The sequence below is a fragment of the Trachypithecus francoisi genome, unplaced genomic scaffold, assembly GCF_009764315.1.
Source record: "Trachypithecus francoisi isolate TF-2019V2 unplaced genomic scaffold, Tfra_2.0 Lachesis_group2, whole genome shotgun sequence".
NCBI lineage: Eukaryota > Metazoa > Chordata > Mammalia > Primates > Cercopithecidae > Trachypithecus > Trachypithecus francoisi.
The window spans coordinates 159,077,007-159,104,463 of record NW_022681465.1 but is presented as its reverse complement, the minus strand read 5'-3'; the positions used below and the strand labels follow the sequence as shown (position 1 = coordinate 159,104,463).

Below are 27,457 nucleotides of genomic sequence, written 5' to 3'. Positions count from 1 at the left end.
CTACAACACAGAGTGGGAATCCTAGTGAGGGCCCATGCAGGTGGGGGCTGAACCTGGAGACACCTGTATGGTCAGGTGGAGACATCCTGGCAGAGGGGTGCTTGGGAGAGAGATGACTAACCTCAGTATCAGGGAAGAGGCATAAGCAAAGTGAGAGCAGTTCAGGAACATCCTAGAAAGGGACCTGTTCTTCCTGAAAGAGGAAGTGGTGGGACAGGACTGACTGCCCGGATTGCCCTTGCTCCATGGTTACACCTGCCTTGCTGCACTTTGTCAGCCACCATGATGGCAGAGTGAGAACCTGAGGGGTGGGGGTGGGGTTTCCAAGGGAAGTCCCCAGAATGGAAACATCACTGTGGTTGCTCAGAGATCACCTCCTCTCGCAATGGGGAATCCTACCTTCTCAACATGTAAGCCACGCTAGGGAAAGAGGGAGAGGGCTTTCAATCATGAAAATGTCACGTGGTGGAACTGCCTACTGGGAATTCCTTTTTCTCTGGTGCCAGATGCCTGGGCCAGTTTGTTGGTAGTCTCTGTCGGATGCTGCTCACAGGCGTTCTCTGAGGTACGACTCCAGGATTGATGAAAGACAGTAGACATCCTACGGGATGCCACTCTGAGATGCTGGGCTGTTTAGATGTCTTGCAGTTAGAATGCTGGGAAGAGGTCCTGGTCTTACAGAGGAGGCTTGCTGTAGAAAGTAAACAATTAGGCCCTGTGCCTTGTACAAATTGGTAATGACAGAGCACGGCCACCTCTGTTTCCCTGGAGGTAACCCTTTCTCCCCTGTGGACTCGGCAGGAGGAGAGGAGAGCTTTTCCCTGGTGTGTGTCCCAGCTGCACTCACGTGTCAGGGAGGGCACAATGGCAGCTCCGAGCAGAAGCCAGGTGGTGTGTGAAGTCACATAGGATGAGTGAGTGGTCCGGAGTCCCTGCCATGAAACCCCTGTGGTCAGGCTGGGCAGCCCCTCTGTCAGCTAGTGAGGCCCAAGCCAGCCAGCCTGTGTCTTCCTACCTTCTGCATATGCTCATCAGCCTTCAAGTTCTAGGCCACTGCCCAGAAAGCAGCAGACCAGTGGCCCAATGAGGGGCTTGGCCAACTTACAGGCCCCGAGGAGAAGCCCAGATCGTCTGTGTAGGAGAGGAGGCAGATGCTGAGCCCATGAACGGGAAGGTGAGACACTTTTTCTTTTTTTGAGACAGAGTCTCGCTCTGTCCCCCAGGCTGGAGTGCAGTGGTGAGATCTCGGCTCACTGCAAGCTCCCACTCCCGGGTTCACGCCATTCTCCTGCCTCAGCCTCCTGAGTAGCTGGGACTACAGGCGCCTGCCACCACACCCGGCTAATTTTTTGTATTTTTAGTAGAGACGGGGTTTCACCGTGGTCTCGATCTCCTGACCTTGTGATCCGCCCACCTTGGCCTCCCAAAGTGCTGGGATTACAGGCGTGAGCCACCGCACCTGGTCAGTGAGACACTTTTACTGATCATCTGATCATGATATTGTTGCCATATGTGTAGAAAGAAGGGTCTAGATTTCTGCAGCCTGAGGCTTGGCCTGCAGGGTGAGAGCTGTCTGTGGTAGGAGCTCCTGACTCCCATGGCTGAGAACTCTGGATGCTTCTACTTTTTAGGAATGGAACTGCCTTCTGGCTTTTACTTTTATGACAAAACAAACAGCACCTGGCCTGCCTCCTCAGGCAGGCTGGAGGCTTGTGTCTTTTTTGGTCTTGCTTTCCTCTGTAGTCGGCAGGCAGAGTGCTGTCTGGAGTGATGTGAGCCATGATTTTCAGGCTTGAGGCAGTCCTCACATTGCATTAGGTTATTTCTCTGTGATTTTTTAAAAGAGGCCAAATGATTACTTCTATGGCAAGTACTTAAGAAAAAAACTCATAGAAGTGGGCATTAAGAAAATATTAGCATTAGGAAACTGGATCTTAGAGAGTCTGAAAAGAAAATGCCAGGGAATTCCAAGGAGCCATGCAATCATTGCTTGATATCAGGCCTGTCATTTTAGCTCGCAGTAGAGATGGAAAATTACAGGCTGTCATCGGTCAGCGTCATTCATGCTTCACTGCTCTGACACCCTATGTTCAGAGGTTACTTCATCAAAACGCAGTGCCACGGGCCGTTGAACTGATGTGGACAAGTCAGCCTTGTTTCTCTGAGTCACGAGTTCCTCCTCAGCTTTTTCTTGAGTCCTAACACACAACTGGGCCCACAGTGGCCTAAAGATAACTGTCAAGCCCCTCACATTTGCTGCTGTATGGGCATGATTCAGGAGATGTATGGGTGTGCCTGAATCTCAGGATATGCCCATCAGTTGGCAGAGTGGGGACAGGAAGGCTGGGCATCTCCCTCAGAGGGGTGTACGAAGCCAGCTGGGAAGTGGCATGTGGAGGCGCAGGAGACCTTGGTATCCAGAGGACAGGCTGAGAGGCAGCTAAAAGCTGGCCTTAGAAAGTGGGTGGGCCAGAGAGTGCTGGGCAGCATCGGAAAAGATGCCAAATGTTCCAAACCTGGGTGCTGAGGAGGGCTTTGGTGGAGGGAGCCTCATTTGTACAAACACGTTCATGTAGTCTTCCCAAAGTGTGTTCAACAATTCCTTCAGTGTTGGATATTTAGAAACAATATTAGGTTATTATTTTTAATCGCTTGCAAATACAAATAATGCAGTAACAAACATTGTATTTGCGGGAGATTAAAAATGTCATAGCTCAATTTTTGTCCACTTCCATGATTATGGCCTTTGGAAAAATTCTGAGAAGTTGCTGGATCAAAAATTACTCTTTCACTGGCCAGCTATGGTAGCTCACACCTATAATCCCAGCAGTTTGGGAGACTGAGGCGGGCAGATCACTTGAGGTCAGGAGTTTGAGACCAGCCTGGCCAACATGGTGAAACCCCATCTCTACAGAAAATATAAAAATTAGCTGGGTGTGATGGTGTGTACCTGTAATCCTAGCTACTGGGGAGGCTGAGGCACAAGAATCGTTTGAACACAAGAAGAGGAGGTTGCAGTGAGCCGAGATTGTGCCACTGCACTCCAGCCTGGGTGCAGAGTGAGATTCTGTCTCAAATAAATAAATAAATAAATAAATGAATGAATGAATGAATGAATGAAAATAAAAAAATTACTCTTTCAGGCTTTTGGTTCACACTTCCCAATTGCTCACCACAAAGGCTATGCCAGTTGAATTTCCAGGAGCAGTTTTTGTAAGCACTGGTTTCTTTAACCTTAGACCACAGTGGGAAGGTAGGTTTATTCAAATGATTTCATACTTTTTTTTATGATAATACATATCCTAGACCTTCCGTGTTTTGTCATTTAGGCAAAGGTAAACTATTGGTTATTGGTTTTGGAGAAGTAGTCTTTATTATATTTAAAGAATTTCCTTCTATTCCTATTTTTAGGCTTTTTATTAAGAATGCCTGCTGTATTTAATTAAATGTCTTTTCAATATTATTGAAAACATCCTACATTTTTCTCTTTCAATTTGTTGGTGTTATGAATAATATTGGCTGATTTTCTGACAGTGAACCATCATTGTATCCTGGGAATGTGTTCCCCACTTGAGCATTTACACATTCCTGGGTTCTATGTCTTTTTCTTTTTTTTTTTTTTTTTTTGTGTGTGTGTGTGTGTAGTGGTTTGTTTATACACATGCATCTCTCCTGTTAAACTCTCTTTTTAAAATAAATTATCGGCCAGGCACAGTGGCTCAAGCCTGTAATCACAGCACTTTGGGAGGCCGAGGTGGGCAGATCACGAGGTCAGGAGATCGAGACATCGAGACCATCCTGGCTAACACGGTGAAACCCCGTCTCTACTAAAAAATACAAAAAACTAGCCAGGCGAGGTGGCGGGCACCTGTAGTCCCAGCTCCTCAGGAGGCTGAGGCAGGAGAATGTCGTGAACCCGGGAGGCGGAGCTTGCAGTGAGCTGAGATCCGGCGACTGCACTCCAGCCTGGGTGACAGAGCGAGACTGTCTCAAAAAAAAAAATAAAAAATAAAAATAGAAGAGTAAATTATCCTTGCATAATATTCCTGGATTTGTATGCATCTCTCCTGTGAAACTCCCTTTTTAAAATAAGTTATCCTTGCATAATATTCTTGGATTTGTATGTTAGACAAGGACATGGGTCCAAGTCATCTCTTGGATTCCAGTCATTCCTATAACCAAAACCAATTCTTCACAATTTATTCATTTAAAAAAAATCACAAGCCATGGGGTTTCAATGCGCTTTAATTTGAATTCAATTAAAAAGAACTTAACAAGTCAACTTTTCCCAAAGAAAACTTTATATTCTATTTTCTTTAGGAGCTCAGTGAATATAAACATTAAGTTTCAATATCAAATCGTTAGAAACACCGTAAAAACTATTTAAACAGTGGTAGTTTGCATCTCTTTGTTTGTAATCACTGAGCCCATGAAATTCAAAGCCAGACAAATCCTTGTACTACTAAGGATGATAAGCCTGAACTTCTTAAAAAATATCCTCAAAGCTTTGGAATCCAGTAAGCATTAGGAAATGAGTGGGATTCAGAACAACCCGAGCAAAACTAGCGCAACCCCACAAAACGTGTTCAATTTGAGTTTTCATCCTGGACTCTATTTCTAACGGGATGTTAGAATTAAAAACAAACAGAATTCTGCCTCTGTATTTATAAGGGAGATTAGTCTACAGTTTTATTTTTTATACTATTTTAAATCAGGTTTTATAATCACAATTACACTGGCTATTTAAAACAAACTAAGGAACTGTACAATTTCACTGTATGGTCTTGGGATAGTTTAAGTAAAATTATCTATACTTTGAGGACTTGACAAAACTCAGCTGTACATTTTTCTATGGTAGATTTTTCTTTAAAAAATCCATGGTAATTGCTCTAGTTCAAGTTTCTCTTTTCATAAGTCGGTTATTATTATTATTTTTAAACATTTTGCAAGCATTCACTCATTTCCTCTAGGTTCTAAAATTTGTTGCCTCAGAGTTGCAATGTACTGTTATTTTTTGAGATAAAATCTCATTCTGTCACCCAGGTTGGAGTGCAGTGACGCGATCTCGGCTCACTGCAACCTCCGCCTCCTGGGTTCAAGCGATTCTCCTGCCTCAGCCTCCTGAGTAGCTGGCATTATAGGCACGCACCACCACACCCACACCCAGCTAATTTTTGTATTTTTAGTAGAGACAGGGTTTCACCATGTTGGCCAGGGTGGTCTGGAACTCCTGACCTCAGGTGATTCACCCACTTCGGCCTCCCAAAGTGCTGGGATTACAGGTGTGAACCACTGCGCCTGGCCTATTTTTCAAGTCTTTTCATCTTCCTGTATCTGCTATAAAATTCCCTTTCTCATTCTTCATTTTGTCTATTTTTGTTTGCTTTTTTCTTTATTGGAGTTGTGAAGGATTCATCTTTTTTGTTTTGCTTTCTACTACTTTTAGTCTCTATTCTTTCTTGCCACTTTTGTTCTCTTTCAATTTCGTAAATACCTCCTTTTCAGGCTTTTAAGCCCCAGTAATTCCTTGGTACAGCTTTCTCTATATCCTGTAAATTTTGATACAAAATAGTGTGTTTTTCATTGCTTTTGAGACCATTGGTAGTTTTCCTTTTAATTTCCTCTTTGATCCAATAGATATATCCAGGAATGTTTTCTTAATTATCAGAAAATATAGTTTACAACATCTACTTTTACAAAAATTTAAAGTTTCTTTAGTGATATTGTAGACATTAAAAAATTCTATTTGACTGATGAAAGGCTTTCTATATTTTTATTAAAGCAAACTTCTTGTTTATATTCAATTTTCCTCTCATCTTGTCTCTTTTGTATGTACTATTTAAGTATATTTTAAATCAAGCTCTTCTGTGTCAATCATTCTTGTTTTATGTATTTGTTATGTTGTTTGATATAGCTGTTCAGCACCTACTGTCTCTCAACGTGCTTAGTGCTCTTAACCCTAAATTCCACATTGCCTGATGCTACCATGCGTGCATGGCTTTTTGTTCACCTGTCATCACTATTCTCACCCCTTTAAGGGCAACCTTTTATTATCACTTTATGTGTGTTTCTTGGAAAAAATTTATTGCTAGTTTTTAAAACCAATCGGCTCATCTCTGCTTTTAATTGGAGAATTCAGTCATATTTGGTATAATGAGATACTCACTTCTCAACTACCAATTTCAAACAACATTCTCTGTATCCTCTCTTATCCCAATAAAGTAAGGTTTAAAGTAAGGTTTTGAGTATTTTTACTCCCCCTTTCTGCATACTCCCCTACTTTTGTTTATTTTTTGAAGTAGGGTCTCACTTTGTCACCCAGGCTGGAGTGCAGTGGCATGATCTTGGCTCACTGCAGCCTCCACCTTCTGGGCTCAAGCGATTCTCCTGCCTCAGCCTATCAAGTAGCTAGGACTACAGGTGCGTCATCACGCCTGGCTAATTTTTGTATTTATTTTTGTAGATACACGGTTTTGCTAGGTTGCTCCTGCTGGTCTCCAACTCCTGACCTCAAGTAATCCTCCTGCCTCAGCCTCCCAAAGTGCTAGGATTACAGGTATGAGCCACTGTAACTGGCTTCTACTCTTTTTACTGAAATAATTTATCTTTAGTTACAGCTTGGTATCAGAATTTCTTTCATTGTCTCTCTCCTAATTCAAATATCCTCACCTAGCACTTATTGCACAGTTCCAGATAGCCTCTCCTCATCCATTTTACTTTTAATTTTAGATCTTCCTCTCCTGGTTCATTACTTGCCACTATCTCTGTCCACCTTGATGTCTCTAATCTGGCTCATCTGATGTTTGTCTAGTATCTTTCCTTACGTGTGGCCCATGAGTGATGGGCTCCCTGAGTTCCTGCATATCCGTATATCTTTCTTTTGTCCTGACAGGTAAATGACGCCTTGCTTGGGAATAGAACCCTTGGAGCGTGTAGATGGGATTCCATGGTCTTCCAGCTCCTGTTGCAGGTGAGAAGTCCACTGTCAATTTGATTAGTTTTCCTTAAAACTTGGAGTTCTGGAACTTTATCACTAGTGAAGAGATGTGTCATTTCTCATCAGTTTAGCCTGGGACTTGTAGATCTCTTTTAATCTACAGGATTAAGTTTCTTCGACTTGAATATTTTATTGGAAACGTATTTAATGTTTAACTCCATTCTAATAGTTATCTTTTCTTTCTAAACTTCTGTTCTTCCCACTTCACGGCTCAACCTCTTTATGGGTTTGCTCTGTGAGTTGAGAGAGCTTTTCTTGTTCTTTGTCTTTCAGGCTACTATTTTGGGTCTCAATAGAAACCATGCATTTTTTTGTTTGTTTGTTTGTTTTGAGACAGAGTCTTGCTCTGCTGCCCAGGCTGGAGTGCAGTAGTGCTATCTCGGCTCACTGCAACCTCCGCCTCCTGGGTTCATGCGATTCTCCTGTCTCAGCCTCCCAAGTAGCTGGGACTACAGGTGCGCACCATCACGCCCAGCTAGTTGCTGTATTTTTAGTAGAGACGGGGTTTCACTATGTTGGCGAGGCTGGTCTCAAACTCCTGACCTCAGGTGATCTGCCTGCCTTGGCCTCCCAAAGTGCTGGAATTACAGGTGTGAGTCATCTTGCCTGTTCACATTTTCCAACTCATCTATTGCAGTTTTAAACTGGGAAATCTGTTCTGTTCTTTTTCTGGTGGCCCCTCCCCTTGAATTTTCTGAAGTGCTTTCTTATTTTTTTGTTGGTATTTCTGGCAGCTGTATCTCTTTGAGCTGGTACTCTGTTCTGAGTGACCTTTATTCTGGTGTCCAGGCTCTCTTATAGTTTATTACTACTTTTTGTCAGCTCACTGGGCCCAAGAATGGTTGGTGGCTTCCCCTGTGTGACAGTGGCCTCAGCGTATAGAAACTGAAGTTGTGAGTGGTGCAGAGGTGCAGGTAGGTGGTCAGTCCCTAGGAGGAAGCATCTCCAGACCCTGGTCTTTCTGCCCTCTTGCCAGTCTTGGTTCCAGAGGGTTCTACAGGGGAGTTAGCTCCATTTGCAGCCCTTCTCACCTAGGGTTCTGAGAGAGAGAGAGACCCTAATCTCCAGAAACATCCATTATTTGTAATGGATTAACTTTTCTCCTGTGCACCCAGAATGGTTCTATGCACCATCTTTGGGAGAACTGAGAAAATAGGCATTCAAATCACTTTTTATAGGGTGCAGTCCTCTTATGGATCCCTGATGGGCAAGGCTGGGCAGGGCATACTCAAATTACTCAAGTCAGAGTTGCTGTTGACCTTTTTTTTTTTTTTTTTTTTTTTTTGAGACGGAGTCTCGCTCTGTCGCCCAGGCTGGAGTGCAGTGGCCGGATCTCAGCTCACTGCAAGCTCCGCCTCCCGGGTTTACGCCATTCTCTCGCCTCAGCCTCCCGAGTAGCTGGGACTACAGGCGCCCGCCATCTCGCCCGGCTAATTTTTTGTATTTTTTTTAGTAGAGACGGGGTTTCACCGTGTTAGCCAGGATGGTCTCGATCTCCTGACCTCGTGATCCGCCCGTCTCGGCCTCCCAAAGTGCTGGGATTACAGGCTTGAGCCACCGCGCCCGGCCAACCTTTCTTGGCTGATGGGGGAAGGGATCCCATGGATCTCTGGAGCCCAAGCTCTCCCCAAGGGAGTGCTAGGGCTCCAGAGCCACACTGTCCAGGGTGGACCATAGGCAAATCATGGAACTTTTCTGTGCCCTAGCACACTGTAAGCACTTGGCAAGTGGGCTTTTGTTTATGGATATAATTGCTGCGGCTTCTCCTTCTTCACTGGCCAACATGTGCTGCTTGCTTTGACACTATTCTCCAGCCTCCCTTCTAGACCACAGAGCCTCATTCTGTTGGGACCCGGGAGCTATTGGCTCAAGAGAGGCAGGATTGTGGGGCTGGATGGAGATTGGGTGCCACGTTCTGATTGTTGTGATGTCAGAATCCTATTCATCATCATTATTGCTGTCTTCAACTGTCTGTGAGGGGCACTGGCCTGAGGCTGTTTCCTACTCTCTCCTTGAGCCTTTATGGATATATTTTGGACAAATGTAATTAGCCACCTGGGGAAGCAGGAGATACTTATTTTATAGGGAGAGAGTTCTTCTCTCAGTGGAGTGTGGGTATCAGCCTCCATGTGCTCAACATACCTGGAGACTTGGCTGAGACTTGTGCGCGTCCCCCCAGCTCAGGACCCACACTTGGTCATGTGACTTGTCATAGGACAGCTTAGCCGGCAGAGGGTCCACACCTATGGACTTGAAAAAAAAATAGTGACAAGTTGGTCATCATTGTTGTGAAAGCTGACATGATGATCATTTCTGGGCATTGTATGCATGGGCATCACTCCTGGGTGAGGGGAAAGCTAGTCTAGGAGCCTTGCCAATGCTGCCATTTGGGAACGCAGGGCAGAAGCTTCCCCTCTGGCTTTTTTCTTGGAGATACACACACACACACTTCTTTTTCCTTTTTTTTGAGACGGAGTTTTGTTCTTGTTGCCCAGGCTTGGGTGCAATGGTGCGATCTTGGCTCACTGCAACCTCCGCCTCCCAGGCTCAAGTTATTCTCCTGCCTCAGCCTCCCAAGTAGCTGGGATTATAGGCATGCACCACCATATCCTGCTAATTTTGTATTCTTAGCAGAGATAGGATTTCTCCATGTTGGTCAGGCTGGTCTTGAACTCCCGATCTCAGGTGACCCAACCCCCTTGGCCTCCCAAAGTGCTGGGATTACAGGTGTGAGCCACTGCACCCAGCCCAGAAGCATAAAATTAGTTGTCAATAATGTTCCTTATTTTCCTGCATGTTTTACTGAAAGGGACCTAGACCAACATGGCAAAAATCTGAACACAGAGGCTAAGTTTTTCATTCACGAACTAGCTCCAGGGTTCCTTCACTCTTCCTGAAAGTCTTGGACCCTCAGCATCCTTCCCTAGACTACTGTGTGGCCTAGATTCTGGTGAGTTGGCCCTTCCTCCTAGGTCATCTGAGGTGGACTTTGGGATCATCCATTATCACCCCTCTCTATCTTTGTTCTATTCTGGGCAGTTTCTATCTTGCACAGCCTTTGACTGGTGCCTCTGGGACTCAGACTATAGCATCAGCAGATGTGCTCTTTTTTTTTTTGAGACGGAGTCTGGCTGTGTCGCCCAGGCTGGAGTGCAGTGGCGCGATCTCGGCTCACTGCAAGCTCCGCCTCCCGGGTTCATGCCATTCTCCCGCCTCAGCCTCCGAGTAGCTGGGACTACAGGTGCCCGCCACCACGCCCAGCTAATTTTTTGTATTTTTAGTAGAGACGGGTTTCACCATGTTAGCCAAGATGGTCTCGATCGATCTCCTGACCTCGTGATCCGCCCGCCTCGGCCTCCCAAAGTGCTGGGATTACAGGCTTGAGCTACCGCACCCGGCCAGATGTGCTCTTTTTTAACTGCAGTACTGCTATCCCCTGATGACACAGTTTCTCCTGTGGCTCTGTCAAATGAAAGCTGTTTTCTACTTCTTATAATATAGATTATAAGCTCAAAAACTCTGTTCTATAATGCTCATATCACCCGACTATGGCCCCCCGCTCTTCTTCTTGTCACTGGTCAACATTCTGGTCACTCCCTTTGCTCACTGTCTTCCTCTCTACCATTTTCTTGGTCACTAATTTTGGTGCTTTCAATCCATGTGGAAGATTCATCCAAAGCCCTCCTTTCTTAGTTCCTTCTTGGTTTCAACGTGAAAATGAGTTAACAGTAGAAGCTGTTTCTCAGTAGAAGCTGTTTCTCATTTTTTCAATAAAAAGCTTTATTAGAAACAGAAGATGGGTTGATAGAACATACCCAAATTGAAGCAGAAAGAGACATGTGGGATGCAATGGAAAGTTTCTGAATTCATGCCAAATTCAGAGATCATTTTGTAATCCTATTTGACATTTCAGTAAGATTCTACATGATTAAACTCTTACATACCCTTCCTTACATCACGTGGCCTCCCACCTTCCTGGCTTCTCCTCTTCATTCTGACTTCATCTTTGTCTTCTCTCTACCTCTTTTTACTGGAATGCCATGGCTTCTAATAACTCCCTATACTCTGATGACTCTAGAATTCATTCATCTGTTGATGATCTCAACCTAATGTATACAGAATTGAACTCTTGATTTTTCCCACCCTGCTGAAATATATCTCTTGTCCACTCATCACCATCTTTGAAGTCTCCCTTTACTATCTTGCTTTAATTAAAAACCCTTGTTTCCTGAGCCTTAAGTAGAAGCTGTTTTTATTTTCTAGACTTTACATACCCCAAGTCCTTTGTAGCCTCCAGCTACCTATATTTGTTCCTGTCAGCTTCTCTTCATTCACCAAAGGCTTTGGCACCTGACACTGTCTTCCTCTACCCAAAGCTTCCTAACCCATCAGTAACGATACCATCTTGACAACACATTCTCTTCCAGCTATCCTGTTAGTTTTCCCTCTTTATAAGAAAACTTCCCTCAAGTTTGGACTTTAGCTATTTTCTCTCCTTTCTGCTTAACCTTCTCCCATTGGATTTCATTCTCTCATTCTGAGGTAGTATGGAGCAGGAGTCTGGAGAACTTAAACCGAAAATCTTTTAAATTCAGGACAGAATTTTTTACAGTCTCAATGCGCTGAGCAGCAAGGCTATGGCAGGCAAGAGATCTGATCCTGGTGAACAAGCCCTAGGATTAGGGGCAAATCAGAGGCAGGCTGAGCCCTAGCCCTACAGAATCTGCAACTCAGTCTGTATTCTCTCTGCCTAGCAGGGGAAAGTGTAATTTTCTATATAGAGTGTTTGCCATTAAAAGCTTTATTAGAAACAGAAGATGGGTTGATAGAACATACCCAAATTGAAGCAGAAAGAGACATGTGGGACGCAATGGAAAGTCCTAACTTTTCTTTTTTTGAGACGGAGTCTCACTCTGTCGCCTAGGCTGGAGTGCAGTGGCACAATCTTGGCTCACTGTAAGCTCTGCCTTCCAGGTTCACACCATTCTCCTGCCTCAGCCTCCTGAGTAGCTAGGACTACAGGTGCCTGCCACCATGCCCCGCTAATTTTTTAGTAGAGATGGGGTTTCACCGTGTTAGCCAGGATGGTCTCAATTTCCTGACCTCATGATCCGCCTGCCTCGGCCTCCCAAAGTGTTTGTTGGGATTACAGGCGTGAGCCACCGCACCCCGCCTAACTTTTCTTTTAAACAGAGTTCCCAAAGAAATGAGAGAGAACGAGGCAGCAGAATATTTGAAAAAATAATGGCTGACATTTTCTCAATCTTTTGAAAGATATCAATATACATATTCAAGAAATATATTCTTTGTAAATCCCAAATCATAATAAACACAAAGAATACCATATGTACACACATGATAAACTGCTAAAGACCACAGAGAAAAATCTGGAAAGTAGAGAAAAATGATACAGCACTTTAAAATAGCAAAAATAAGACAGACTGACAGTTGACCTATCAACAAAAATAACTGAAGATAATGAAACGATACCTTAAAATGCTGAAAGAAAAGAATTGCCAACATAGAATTCTGTACTCAGTGAAAATTCTATACTCAGTGAAGAATAGATGAAGAATAGAAAGTAAAGATATATATATTTTTGAGACTGTGTCACCCAGGCTGGTGCAATATCGGCTCACTGCAATCTCTGCCTCCCAGGTTCAAGTGATTCTCCTGCCTCACCCTCCCTAGTAGCTGGGATTACAGGCCTGCACCACCATGCCCAGCTAATTTTTGTATTTTTAGTAGAGATGGGCTTCACCATGTTGGTGAGGCTGCTCTCAAACTCCTGACCTCAGGTGATCCACCTGCCCCGGCCTCCCAAAGTGCTGGGATTACAGGCATGAGCCACCGCACCTGGCCTGAGAAATAGAAAGTAAAGATATTTGAAAAGAAAAACTGTGAGAATCTGTTTCCAACAGATCTTCAAGCAAAGTTGGTGTTAGACCTATTCAGGAATTAATGGCAAATGTGTGGGTGAATATAAATTAATATCCTGTGGGGTTAAGTGACATATACAGTTAAAATTCATTACCACTACAGTGCAAAAGTAAGGGGGAGGAGGGTGGAAGGAGTTGAAGTGTTTCATGGTTCTAGCATTATTGGGGATATTAAGTAACAATTTGTATGAGACTGTATTGATGCAATGATGCATGTTATAATCATAACAATGTTAACAAGAGTGCATCATCAACAACAGAATAATAAAAATGTTTGACAAATCCACAAGAAAGCGAAAAGGAGAGAAAAGCAACATAAACAGGTAGGTCAAATAACAAAAGTAACATAGTAGATAAAAATCAACTATATAATTAATTACATTAACCATAAATAGATCAAATACTCCAAGTAAAAGACTAAGATGATTAAATTAGATAAAAACTCAACTACACATGGCTTTATAAAGAAAGTTAAAAAGATGGAAAAATTATACCATTAGAACACTAATTAAAATAAATCTGATTTAGCTACACTAGTGTTAGACAATAGATTTTCAGGCAAGCAGCATTACCAGAGATAAAGAGGGATATTTTGTAAAAATAAAAGGAAAATGATATAATTTCAAAGCAAAAATGGATAGAACTTTGAGAAATAAAGTACAATCATAGTGGAAGATGTTAATACACCTCTCTGCAGCTGATAGACTAAGCAGACAAGAAAATCCCCAAGGACGGAAGATCTGAACAAGACAATGAACCAAGTAGATAGAATTGACACATATATAGAATACCATATCTAACATCAGAATGCACATTCTTTTCAAGTGCACATGGAACATTTACCAAAATTGATCATAAGCTCAGTCATAAAACAAGCTTCAATACATCTCAAATGATTGAAATTATTCAGAGTATGTTCTCCGGCCAGGGGAATCAATAACAGAGACAGCTGGAACATGTCCCATTATATTTGCCAAGAGAAACACGACCCTGGCTATTTCCAACTTTCTTCATATAACAAGCCTTCACTGGGGAAACTGAGCATTGTTGAAAAGATACAACTCTGCTCACTGGTCTCACTTTAAATTTATACCCACAATTCTTAAGTGGGCCCTCATTGTTGCCCAGCAGTCCTATCATATTTGCCTGGCCAATTCAGTCTCATGTTCAGCTTTTAGCTCTCTCTTCAAACCTCCAGGCTTGACTGAGAAAAAGCAACTCAAAAAAAAGTTCATCTAACTACCACCCATTGCATCACCTATTTGTACTTGTGCCTGAATGTAAGATATTCCATTTCCTCCTGTTATAATGAAAGAATGTGATTTTATCTGGGGCTAGATCTCCACTTGTGTGCTTTGGATTTCATTGCCTACAGTCAAGGTAGGATGAGGATGCAGGAGAGAAAGAGAAGAACTGTGGGAGTAGTTATTGTCAGTAGCATACAATGTTGTAATGTCACCTACTTTAAAGAAATTATTTTGGCATTCCCTTCCAGGCATTGCCTCATTTCCTTACATTTACTCGCCTTTACAGCAAAACCCTTCTATAGGATTGCCTGTATTCACCATCTCCATTTCCTCACCTACAATTCTAACTTGAATCCACTCCAGCAGGCTTGCATTCCACCATTATTCGATCTGTTCCTGCCAAGGTGATCCACAACTCTATGGTACCATATCCAGTGGTCAGTCCTCAGTCTTCATAACATGCACATGCTCCTTATAACTCTCCCTTGAAACACACTCTTCTTTTAGCTTCAAGAATATCTCTTTCTCCTAATTTTCTTCCTATCTTTCAGGTTACTCCTCCTTGGTCTCCTTTGTTGGTTTCTTCTCTCCTTACTAATCTTTAAATCTTGGAGTACCTCAGGCCTCCAACCTTCAGTTCTTCTCTGTCTGTACCACCTCTTGATGATTTCATCCAGTTTTCTGGATTAATACAGTTCATATGGTGACGATACCCAAATCGAGATCTCTAGCTTAGGCCTCTCCTTTGACTCTAGACCTGTTTATCTAACTGCAACTTGACTTCTCTACTTACACATCTAACAGTATTTTAAACTTAAATCACCCCCTAATCTGCTCCTTGCCTTGCCCAAAGTCTCTTCTATTGTAGTGTATTAGTTTCATATTGCTGCAGTAACCAATTACTAGAGATTTGATGGCTCAGAACAACACATTTATTCTCTTACAGTTCTGGAGACCAGAAAGCCAAAATCAATGGAAACCAGTGCTCCTTCTAGAGGCTCTAGGGGAGATTATGGTTCCATGCCTTTTTCCAGTCTCCAGAGCTGCATTTCTTGTATCCCTTGGCTTCTGGCCCCTTCATCCCATCTTCAAAGCCAGCAATTCAGCATCTTGTTTCAGTTTTCACATTACCTTTTTCATCTATGCAGTCAAATTTTTCTTTGCCTCCCTCTTATAAGGACATTTGTGATTGCATTTAGGGCCCATCCAGGTAATCCAGGATAATCTCATTTAAAGATCCTTAAACATATCTGCAAAGTCCCTTTTGCTATATAAGGTGACATCAATAGGTTCTGCAGATTTGGATGTGGACATCTTGGGGACTATTATTTAGCCTACCACACATTGTAAATGGCATCACCCTTCTACAGTTGCTTAAGTTAAAAGACAACTTAAATCCTTTTTCTCTCAAGCCTTATATTCAATCTGTCAGAAAGAATCTATCAGAAAGTCTTTCAGGCTTCATGGTTAAAATACGTCAAGAAACTAATCGTTTCTCACCACCCCTACTGCCGTTGTCATCTCTTGCCTGGATTATATCAGACCAGATCCCTGCTCCATCTTCCTGTTCTTTTGAGACAGAGTCTCGCTCTGTTGCCCAGGCTGGAGTGCAGTGGCGTGATCTCAGCTCACTGCAGCCTCCACCTCCCAGGTTCAAGTGATTCTCCTGCCTGAGCCTCCCGAGTTGCTGGGATCACAGGCACCTGCAACCATACCTGGCTATTTTTTTTTGTAGTTTTAGTAGAGACGGGGTTTCCCCACCTTGGCCAGGCTGGTCTCGAACTCCTGACCTTAGGTGATCCTCCCACCTCAGCCTCCCAAAGTGCTGGGATTATCGGTGTGAGCCACCACACCCGGTCCCTGTTTGTTAACACATCCACCAGGTTGATTCTTTACAGATCTAAGTCAGATTGCATCAATCCCCGATGAAAGCCCTTCTGCAACTTTCTCACTGAAATGTCCTCACTTTGGGCTTTGTTCTAGCTCCCGACTGGCCTCTGAGGCCCTGTGTGAGTGGGCCCTTGCTTGGCCTGACTTCATCCTCCCACTCTACCCCTCACCACTCTGCCTGCTATCAGAGTCTCAGTCCTACCTGGCATCTCATTCACCTTGAGGGAGAAGGCCAATTGAAAATAGTCTTCCAGTTCCTCTTTTGTTTGAACCTGGATTTTCATAGTCCTTATTACTTACAGTTCTCTAAAATTCTCATTTATGGTCTGTTCCCCAACTAGAATATGAGTTCTAGGGACATTATTGCTCATTCATAGCTGTTTCCCTACATAGTAGACAATCAATACTTAATGAATAATTACACATGAATCTTTCGCCCCTTCAGTCTGACCACTTGGCATAGGAGCTGGGGAGTATGCAGAAAGCAAAGAAGAATGTGGCAGGCTGTGCCCCAGAATTTGAAGTTTTCCTCACTCCATTAAAGAGGTGTACCTGTAGGACTTTCTGGGCTCGGATGTCAACCACAAGGACTCTGCTCAGTGCTGGCTGGGCCACATAGATGTATCGGTTCCGGACGTTGACTGCAGATGCCCACTGGCAGGGCTGGCTTGCATTTTTTTCTCTTTGAGGACAGATTTCTTCCTGCAAAAGAGATAGGCTGTCATATATCTTCTTAATTGCCCTTTCCCTCCAACATCTCTAGGTACCCTCTCCCCTGATTCTCCTCTGTGCCTTTCTTCCCCTCTCTCAGAATCCTTTGGATCCATAGACCAGAGCACCCAAGCCCTCCCACATCACCGACTTCTCACTTAACATTCCTTTAATCTTTTGGGGCTAAAAGTCCCTTTGCACCCACTCAGTTAGCAGCTTCCAGGTCCATGTTCTTCTACTCTGTATGCTACCTTCTCCCTCTCCTCATCCTCATTTTAAAAACTTCTGTTCATGGCCAAACTTCTGAAAGAGTTGCCTATACTCTTTCTCCACTTCCCACCTCTCACATGCTCCTTAACACTCTGGCTCTAGTCCTCAGAGTTGACATTTTCCTCCCAGAGGTCAACATGGACTCCTTACTTATTACGTTAAACCCATGTTGACGCGTCCTCTGTTCCCTCCCCTCCATCCTCCTTGGTGGCTGATCCTCTGTTGCTGGACTCTGCTCAGTGTGCTGATCTCTATATGCTAGCATGTCCAGGGTTCTTTCTTGTTTCTTTCTTCTCTAAAATCCACCCCCTTGTTACTCTCATTGAAACCTATGGCTTTAAACTCAGTCTATGTGCTCACAATTCATACCCAATTCATAACTTTAGCTCAGGCCTCTTCCCCGAACTCCAGACTTGAATAACCAACTGCCTAGCTCCACTTGGTTGTTCAAAATCAACTCTTAATTTTACTTCCTAATCTTGCTCATTCTACTGAAAACCTGGCAATTGTGCTATTTTACTTCCATAGGCCAAAACCTTACAATCTAGTGAAAGGCCATCCTTGATGCCTCTAACCTCAGGCCCCATCCAATGTCTCACAAGTCATTTCAGCTTTACCTTCACAATATGTCCAGAAATAGGCTTTGACCATTTCTGCTTCATCACCCTGGCTCAAGCCACGCTACCTGCCACTCAGGTGACTGCTATAGCATCTGGATATGCTCCTGGGTTCCACCATAGCCTCCCAACCTGTTCTTGACACAGCAGCCACAAGGATCGTTATAAAATTCAAGTCAGATCATGTGACTCGTCTTTCTCAATTCCCCTCACTCCCAATAACATTGTTTCTTGCTCAGAATAAAATCCCAAGTCTTTCCTACAAGGCCCTCTACATGGTCTCCTGCTTTTCTCTTTCCCACCCCACTCCACGCCATGGGCATGTTCAGCATTCCTCAATCATGCTGCTCTCCTGCACCAGGGCTTTTGCCTTGGCTGTTCCTTTTGCTTGAAATGTTCTTCCCCAGATATCTACAGGGTTTATTCTCTCATTTCCTTCAGGTCTCTGCTTAGTGTCACCTTATTGGCAGGTCTTCTCTGACCTCGTCTATCTCAGCTCTCCTTCTACCCTTACTCTCTTACCGGCTGTATTTTTCATTTACCACTTGACTTTCTGCATTCATTTGTCTACCTGCGCACAGCCTTTCCTCCTTCACTAGACTGTAAGTTCCTTGAGGGCAGGTCTTTGGTTCACTGCTGTATAATTAGCACCTAGTACAGTGCCTGGCACAGAGTCAGTGCTTAAAATGTATTTGTTGACAGAATAAATGAGTGAAAAAGGGGACCTTCTTTTCACTTGTCTTACATGATATACAGTCTCATGGTTTTCCTCATGACTGTGGCCCAACTCTGTCTCAATCTTCTTTGTGTTTCTTGTTAGTCTGCCTGTCTCTGAACTGTTGGTGACCCCGGGGTTCTGTTCTAAATGCCCATCTCAAATCACTTGCACCCGTCCTTGTCTGTCCCATTTGGCCAACACTCACATGCTAATGGCACCCAGATCTGTCTTTATCTCAGAACCTTCTTCTCCAGCTCCTGCTTAGTTCTCTCATGCCACCCCCATTTCTCTCCTAGGTGACTGCAATAGCATTGAAACCAGTCTCTCTCCTTTTACTCTTGTTCTCATATTTAATCCTTACATAACCCCAATTTGCCTATGAGACAACTGCGGCTTAGAAAGGCTAGGTACCTTTTCTAAAGCTACTTAGTCTACAGAGGTGGGATTTGAACCCAAGTCTACCTGACTGTGAAGCCCATGTTCTTATCTGTGACATCACACTGCTTCTTTCTGGAAAATGTAGACATCTAAGCCAGCAGAGAGGCCTGATGTGGGATGCGCCAATCTCCTACTCACCAGCCCTTCAGGAAGAGGCTTGTCCCATTGTAACTCCTGTTAGGTGTTTGAGCAGTTTCTAGATGCAAAAATCGTTCTTTGGGATCGTTCCCCAGCTCACCACAGTCTTATGTTGCCTGAAACACCTTCAGGACCTCTGTGTCTTGTGTCTAGCTTCTTATCCAGGAAAACTGAATCCCGGTTAGGATTTGAGAGAGTCCCTCCAAATTACAGGTTAGGTTATTACAAATATATGAGAAATGTGTGCCAATGTGATGGAGTGCAATTATTTAAACCTAATGGCTAGAACTCTTTCTAACTGGTTTCATAGCTGTTGTTAATATATGGAAGGAACATTGATGGGAAGTAACACTTCTAAAAAATAATTAACTCAAATTAAACAGCCTGGAAACCAGCTTTTCCCAAAGCCACAAATGTGAGAAATGGAACAGCCTGAGATATACCAATAGCCAGCACAGCAATGCTTTAGGAACTTGCCTGGGCCAAGCCCACTTCCTCCATGGGCTCCAAGCCCATAACTATTCACTGAGTGAATTGTGCGCAGTTATTGCGTACAACTGAGGACACACTGTATCCTCAAGGGGAAGGCATATGGGGGCTTGACATGACCCTTTGGGCTTCAACACTATAGTCCTATCCTCAAGGAGCTCAGGGTATCCCACAAGGCCAAGTGGGAAACAAGCCAGAGGAACAGAGGCCTGGTGTGGGGGCTATAACCCTGGGGCAGGCCTCCTAAGGCTATCCGGGAAGGGCTTTCCTGGATCCGCTATCAGCAATCATCTCTCCTGCCTCTGCCCACTGAATGTTCCATGGTTATTTTCTACCTGGCCTTAGTTTCCTGAAGGCCACTGAGAAAACACCTGTTTGGCAGCTGTCTGTTCACATTGCTGTCTCCATCATTTGACTATGAATTTCTGGAGGCCAGGGACCCATTTGTACCACCTGGGCCTCACCTGAGGCTCAGTGCAGAGAAGTGGCTTCTGGATGAAGGAATGAGAGTTGTAAATTCTCAGCCTCCTCTAGTCCTCTCTTAGCTTGGGAAAAAATTTGAAACCACACTACATATAGCAAATGGAATTTTAGAAATCAAATGGCATGCCTGGTTAAAGATGGACTTTTAGGATTTTGCCTGTGTATGATGTAGAAGCCGCCTCAGGCACAGATACTTACATAGCTCATGAAAATCTTTTCCGTGGGTTTGAGGTGCCTCTGGATCTCACAGTCCACAGGATGGATGACGATGATGCCGTCGTCGGAGAAGACATAAAACATGTTTCCCACGCTGAGGCCTGGGAGGAGCAAATGGAATGGGCATGCCCTTCCAAGCAGTCGGCCCCTGGGCAGGGTCACACGCAGCACTGAACACACAAGAAACCGGCCACGTGGATGCATCTGGTGCAGGCATGAGATGCAATTCCTGGTCAGGGTGGGGTAGAATGAGCAGCCAGCTTGTAGCTGGATGGGTGCAGAGAGGGCCCCCAGGACTATGAATCAGTAAAGCATGTCACAGGCTACGTACAGCTGCCCTAAGTCATCTAGGGTTGGCCACAGGTTTTCAGATAAAAGCCTTGGCTTTGACATACATTTGACCTTTCCTGTTCTGAAAGGGAAAGCCTCCCTTGAGTGTTTATTATATACTAGTCACATCAGGATGGATCAGTGGATGCCAAAGCAGCAAAGGCTTTCATCTGATTTTTTAAACCCATGTATGTACAGTGTCACTTCCTGGAATGTGGAGTCCTAAGAATGCTGCCCTTTGCCCAAACTTTGTCCTGGCTGTGCTGGCCAACCCCCCTTTCCCGACAGCTTACTCTGATTTCTGCCCCCGTCCCCGCCAAGAAATCCCTTGTTTCTCTGTGGCAGCCTGTGCCAGGCAGCACAGCCTACACTCCAGTCATGCCCCGCTGCCTGCCCTGACCCCGGCCCAGGGCTGTGGGTGTCTGGGGAGAGGGTCTAAGCAAACTGGTCGAGAAGCGGCCTTGGGGACCAGTTAGCTCAGCCTCCTTATTTTAAAGACAAACTGAGGTCCAAGGAGGGAAAGGGGCTTGTCTGAGGCCACCTGTCTCTGTGCCAGAGCCGGGGCTAGATCCTGGGCCCTGCCTTCTGGCCTGTGTCCCTCACTCTGTCTCTATAAAGGGGAAACAAAGTACAAAGAGATGTAAGCTCTTAGAGTGTTCCTTCCCTCTTTCCTTCTCCCTGTTTTTCTGTCTCCTCATTTCTCTCTCCTCTTTCCCTTTCTTTCTTCATTTCTTTTAAATCTAGAACATTAAGAAATCTAGAACATTAAGATCTCTATAAATTCTAGGGTAAATATGTAGAAAAATCTCTTCTAGTTTTTTTTTTTTAGCATGCTGAGAAAACTGGTATGCTGGTTTAATGGACTATCTGGGCAAGTTTTTAGTGAGTTAGAAAACAATAACACAGGAATCACTGTTTTACTTTTTTCCAACAACTCTGCAGGCAGTTTTCTGGGCCTTGGGTCCTTGGCAACCCAGAGGAATGAATGTGGGTGGTCCTTGCTGTTGAACAAGGGGCTGACTCTATGATGAACCGCGGCCGCCTCCAGCATCTGTGCTGAGTCAGGCTCTGGGCAGGAGGGCTCCTGCCAGCAGAAGCAGCTGGTAGCTGGCCTCTCAGAAGCTGCGAACACTAGGGAGTACGCAGCGTAGCGCTCCATAAGCAATCCCTGGGGAATCCGGGGCACCGGGCAGCCTATTTCTCGAAAGCCAGATGAAGCTCACCTCCGGCCAAGAGTCTGGTCTTAGCTCCACAGCATCTTGGTGTTTGGAGCCAGCAGCACTCCAGCACACACCTGCTCTGACCCCATCTCTCTCACCCACAACAGGAACTTCTCTTCTGTACTCTTTCATCTGGCAAACTACTTCCACTCAAACCTAGGGGCCAGAGGGGGTCAAAGTCCCCGCTAAGCCACAGACTCCAGGAACAGCCACCCAAGGCTGCTTGGAAAATTGGTAGCTGGAAGAACCAACGTAAGACTGAAAGCATAATAGAGCCCACATGGGGTTTGTGGCTATAGCTACATGCCGGGCTGAGTGCAGTGCCTTGGCCTTGCTCACAGTCGGCCCTGGAATATGAGGCTCAACAAACAAACAGTCATTCAACAAATAATTGATTTCACGGGATACCCAGCTGCCTGATCCAGCTCCCTGGAAGCTGCCTGAGTGTAGCTTCTGTTAACAGGGCCTGAAGGAGCTGTTTTTGCTTTTGTCTGTTCTCATCTCATTTCTCCTGTTGAGACTTAAGTGTCCCCTGAGGCCTGCTGGCCTCTTCATTTTGGCTCCCTATCCCTATTTCCAGACCTTGACTTTCAGGAGTGAAGGGTACAAGCATCTCGCTACCCAGGCAGGATGGAATTTGTTCACTGCTCAATTGTTCAATATACCTACCAACCCTATGCCCCAAGGCGGCTGTGGGTCTTTAGTGGGCACTTGGGTCTTTACAGCTGATTTCACATCCCACAGGGCCTGTTGCATTCTTGGCAGGTCTCTACTTCTGACACTTAAGACCCTTTGTAGTAACCTCCCCTTAGCAAAACACCACCTCTTAAACACTTGAGTGAATGTGCATCTCAACCTAGGTGCTGCTTGTTCAGCAGCCGTGAGAGCCTAAGGGACCGGCGTGATCAGCGACTGTTGCTATTGACAGCAGTTCCTCATTTTCTGGGCTCTGCCTTTGTTTTGTTCCCAGACTTATCATGTCAGCTTTAGTGCCTGACGTTCAGGAAATTGTTCTGAGTATGTGTCTGCATTCATATGCCAGACTGCAGGTAACATCGTGTGAAGTTCTTGAGGAAAAAAATGAGATGGGAAATGTCTTGGTTTTCAAACAGGGAGATTTTGTGCTTAACCCATCAATCACATGGTACCTCCTGCTGCTGCCCACTGAGCTGGAGAATGAGTTGCCACAAGGGGATCTGGACTCTTATCTGGTTGTGGGGACAGGGACCCGGGCACGTATCTGTACCCCACAGTGACTCAGGCTCTGCCACCAGCTCTCACACGTGCCCACTAGTCATATGAAATTGTCAGTATTAGACCACTTTGATGCACAAAAATGGCAATTTCTTTTTTTTTTTTTTTTTTTTTTTGAGGCGGAGTCTCGCTCTGTCGCCCGGACTGGAGTGCAGTGGCCAGATCTTAGCTCACTGCAAGCTCCGCCTCCCGGGTTTCCGCCATTCTCCTGCCTCAGCCTCCCGAGTAGCTGGGACTACAGGCGCCCGCCACCTCGCCCGGCTAGTTTTTGTATTTTTAGTAGAGACGGGGTTTCACCGTATTAGCCAGGATGGTCTCGATCTCCTGACCTCGTGATCCGCCCGTCTCGGCCTCCCAAAGTGCTGGGATTACAGGCTTGAGCCACCGCGCCCGGCCTAAAAATGGCAATTTCATATGGCTCAACTTACTAAAGATTTGCTTGATAAATATGTATCTGAAAATCTATACATTTAAAAATACACATTGGCAGAAATTATGGCAGCTTTTGTCCTCTGCATTTCCTTAATCAAAGCATATTTAAGGTACAGGGACTATCTAGTAGAGATCGACAACTTGTTTTGTCGTTTTTAAACCACACAAGATAAGCAAAGCACTAAATCCAACACCAGTCAGCTACTGGAAAAAAATTTAAGGCCCACATCCGACCAGGAACCCCTGCCAACTGTTCTGCTTCAGTGGAGGTTACAAGCCACTTTCAATGAAAGCTTTGCATTTAAAAATTTCTCATTAAAGACATGAGTACATTTTAAATTTGATTAAATGCATATGCCACTTGAATTTGACACTGACTTCCTGCTCCCATACTTGTAGGGCTGCTTTGCGTGTGGGAAAGCTGATGGCAGTTCACGGAAAGATGGCCCATCACAGAACCGCACACACGTGATCACAAGCATGACGCAAAATAACGAAGCTTGGTACCTTCCTCTCGCCACAGGATGTTTGCAACTGGAGCAGCAGAGAATGAGGAAAGCAGGAATGTGATGGAGGGAAGGAAAAAGAAGAAAGCAGTATCAAACCTTTACTGTAGTGATTCCATTTATGAAGATCCTGGTACCTAGTCCATCACTTACAGAATGCGCACCACTCATTGCTCTAGGAACAGTATCTTGGGGGAAGCTCTGGACATGAACAAATGCTTTCAGGTCTCCAGACACTTTTGATTCCTAAGTAAATCTTTGAAATCATGCCCCAGGACCACAGAAGCTAATGGAATTTCTCACATTCTATGGATGATCAAGAGTAAGCAACATCTCTCCCAGATTTCCTGGACTACCACCAGGAGAAGTGACTTTCAACTAGGATTCTCCTAGGATGACCATGTGAAATACTTCTGATTATCTACTTTGATGAAAGTGGCTTAGCCTGGAGCCTTTGACCATGACCAACACCCACGTCTATGAAATCACACCTGCAGGCCTACCTGGGGAGCAGTGGTTATGAGGAGAGCACACTTAGCACACCGATGGGCCGGATCCCTAGTGTAAAGGCTACCACACTCCCAAAGGTGTGCATGTGTGCACAGGCCAGGTTCTGAGCCACTGTGGGACATCAGTACCTGGTGGGCGGATAGTATAACTGATTTTGTGGATGAAGGGCAGAGGTTCAGGGCATACAGCAAGTGAAAAGCAGAGCTGGGACTCCACTATTTGGGTTTCCTTGTGTTCCTGGGCTCTGTCTGCTGTCCAGGGAGTCTCCCTGTCTGTTTTCAGAGTTGTCTAGGTTGCCAGGGAAGGCCTGCTCACCTCTGGGTGCCCTCTGATTCCAGCTTTATGCACAGAAGGATATGAAGTCCCTGTCTTCACGGACTCATGGTTGGCAGCTGTGGCCCTGGTCAACTGGTGCCCTCCCTTGCCACCCAACACCCCTCAGCCAGCTCAGAAGCATAAATGCAAGTGTTGACTCACGGGTCTTTCTAGCTGAGTCTTCAATGAAGAGCGAGGAGATATCTTCATCCACACCCACTTCATTTTTGGCAATGCAGGTGTATGCCCCTGTGTCTTCATACCGAACACTGCTGATGTGGAGTTCGCTCCCATTGGCTGCAGAAAGGATAGTGCTCAGGGTGCACTGCTCAGCTGGAGACGCCCTCACTTTCCTTTATGGGGCTATGAGAGTGTTAGGGCTGCCCAGCCCCTGGGCAGCCAGCAGCCCTGATCATATGCCCAGGAAGGGCTGGCACATCTGAAATGCACTGAGGGTGAGCTGGACCTGAGTGACAGCTTCTCATTATTGCTCTCAGAAAGCTCAAAAAGACCTGTGTGAGCCCAGATAACAGGGAAATTTGGGAGCCATCTGTTCATTCCTAACCTGTCTGACTTAGAAACAAATTATACTTCTCATTTCCATTCCTGGAGTCTCAGCTGGATTTGAATGGGAATATCACATAGATGTCTACCAAGGGCAGTTCTTACCTAAAAGGGAGAGCTGTTTAGACCTCTGAGTTGAGATGTCCACGCCGTTTTTCAGCCAAGTGATTCTGGGCATGGGAATGCCCTCAGCATGGCATCTCAGGCTGGCCGCCACTCCGGGCTCCTGTGCCTGGCTCTCTGGATAGACGCGGATGACTGGCGGCACTGTGGGTGAGAGTCAGTGCTGGTGAGAAAGAGACAGCCCTGACCTGGACTTGAGCCTGTGGTCCAACCTGAGACCCTGCTCCAGAGGGGGTGAACCCAAGAGGTGACTGGAGTTCTGTGTTTAACTAGCTTACAATAATCCTGTCCAGCAACTCTAGCTCTAAAAGAAAGGGCTGTAAAATGGATTGCATATAATAAACATGTCAGACTTTGTACCCTATGACTCATGGCTTTCATCATTATTCTAAATACGATCAGAAGGCCATCCAAATATTTAATGCTGTTCAGCTGCTACATGTAAAGAGCAGCAGCCACTGAAATTTATTTCTGAATAAAATGAATAAAATTTAGATATATTCCCTTTCTGTTATCAGAAAGCCATTGGATAGGGCTTAATTTCTTGCAGGAAATGTATCACAAAACACTTATGGCACTGACTGGCAGGGCCTCTGTTCTGGGGAAGTCCATTCATTTTCCAGTGGATCATTTTCATTTCTCCACTTCTCAACCCCCAGAACATGGGTGAAAGGCCAGGTGTGCCCTCCTCAGCTTGGAGTGACTCAGCCATGGGCCCTGGCAGTCAAGTTCAGGGTTGAGGGTGTGACCCTGCCCACTCACCAGACAAGCATGGGTGGGCAAGGCTCCACACCCTCCACAGAGTCTGGCCCTACCCAGCCTGGCTGTGGGGAGGGACCTGGAAGAAGCAACGAGGGTCTGGAGGACCCACCCTCCTACCCCTAGCTTTGAGTCCAGGAAATAAGTATCATTTTTAGTAGAATAGAGGGTTCTTCATTAGCTATACCTTTTACTTTACACACTTTCAAAAAAGATTTGTGAGATGTAAACATACCCGCATATTAAACTAACTAAACTAAACGAAACTAAACTAAACACACTGCCCTTGGAGGTGGGGGAGATGGATTCTTCTTGAAGTGGACAGCTACATTTTCCTAGAGTCATCTGGAAGTCCCTGTTGTTCAGTAAAAGAAAGCATCCAGTACTTTACTTTAGAACTGAGAAGGTTTTTCTTGGGACCAGAGCATAGAACAAATTGGTACTTATGTAGAAAAAGGCAATGGTGTGGATCCCGGGACCTGAGTGGGGTAGAATTTTTGTGATTCATGTGGGGTGGGCAGAGGATAAAAGAAAAACTCCACTGCCTGACTGTGAGAAATGAACTCTGTAGCTCCTGTCACAACTCCTCAGGGGCTGCTCATAATTCCATCAACTCAGTCTGAATTTCAAGTCTTCTCTTGTCTGTGGGACACAGTTGGGGGCAGGGGTGAAAGCTAAATGGACAACCGCCAAGGGAGACAATCCCATCCAATGGCCCAGAGCTGTGACAATAACATGAGCTCCGAGCACCCAATACCAAACCACACAGAGACCCAAAACAATAAAGTCAGAGTCCTCGCCTCAGTTTTTCTCTGTTTTAAGCTCTGGGAGAGAATGCCAAGGAGTGGCAGAAAAGCCTGTCACAAGTCAGGCCGCTAAGGATGGAGGAGGTCCACGGAGCTCCAGTGGAGGCACATCTGGAGGACTGCTTCCAACAGAAATGTGTAGCTCTCTTTTCTGACCCCTGTTTGATCCAGAGGAAAGAAAGAAACTTCCCTGCTTGATTCAAAGAGGAAAGAACGAAACTTCCCTACACCTTGCCTTGGGTAGAGAGAGGAGTGGGGTTCCCTTTGAATAGATAGCATTTTGGTCGGAATTCAGGAACACAGAGATAGAACCTGGAGTACTGGTCTGGGGGGTAGTTGGAGAAGGTGGTAGGGTAGAGCCACCAGAGTTCTAGAGTAGGAATGGCCAGGACCTGGGGTTAATAAGCTTGGCTTCTTACTAGATCACTGTCTATTTCTACAAGCTTGCCTGGCAACCACAGAGTAAACTTAAATAAAGTAGAAGA

General features: G+C 45.1%; 1 protein-coding gene and 1 long non-coding RNA gene across 3 annotated transcripts in view; one reads left to right on the top strand and one right to left on the bottom strand.

Moving 5' to 3' along the window:
* The window catches only part of FSTL4 (follistatin like 4), a 420,406-nt gene that overhangs the window by 7,579 nt on the left and 385,370 nt on the right, over window positions 1–27,457 (bottom strand). For both annotated transcript variants that reach the window (XM_033181231.1, XM_033181230.1), the window contains exons 9-14: window positions 25,390–25,551; window positions 24,883–25,017; window positions 23,897–23,923; window positions 20,136–20,254; window positions 16,626–16,775; window positions 9,140–9,247 (exon numbers count right to left, since the gene is read on the bottom strand). In XM_033181231.1, the coding sequence (XP_033037122.1) occupies window positions 9,140–9,247; window positions 16,626–16,775; window positions 20,136–20,254; window positions 23,897–23,923; window positions 24,883–25,017; window positions 25,390–25,551 (701 nt within the window). The remainder of the gene's footprint in view (window positions 1–9,139; window positions 9,248–16,625; window positions 16,776–20,135; window positions 20,255–23,896; window positions 23,924–24,882; window positions 25,018–25,389; window positions 25,552–27,457) is intronic.
* Window positions 7–25,771, top strand: LOC117065872. The gene is made up of 2 exons (XR_004430068.1): window positions 7–1,174; window positions 23,789–25,771. It is a non-coding gene; the product is annotated as an uncharacterized LOC117065872 (long non-coding RNA).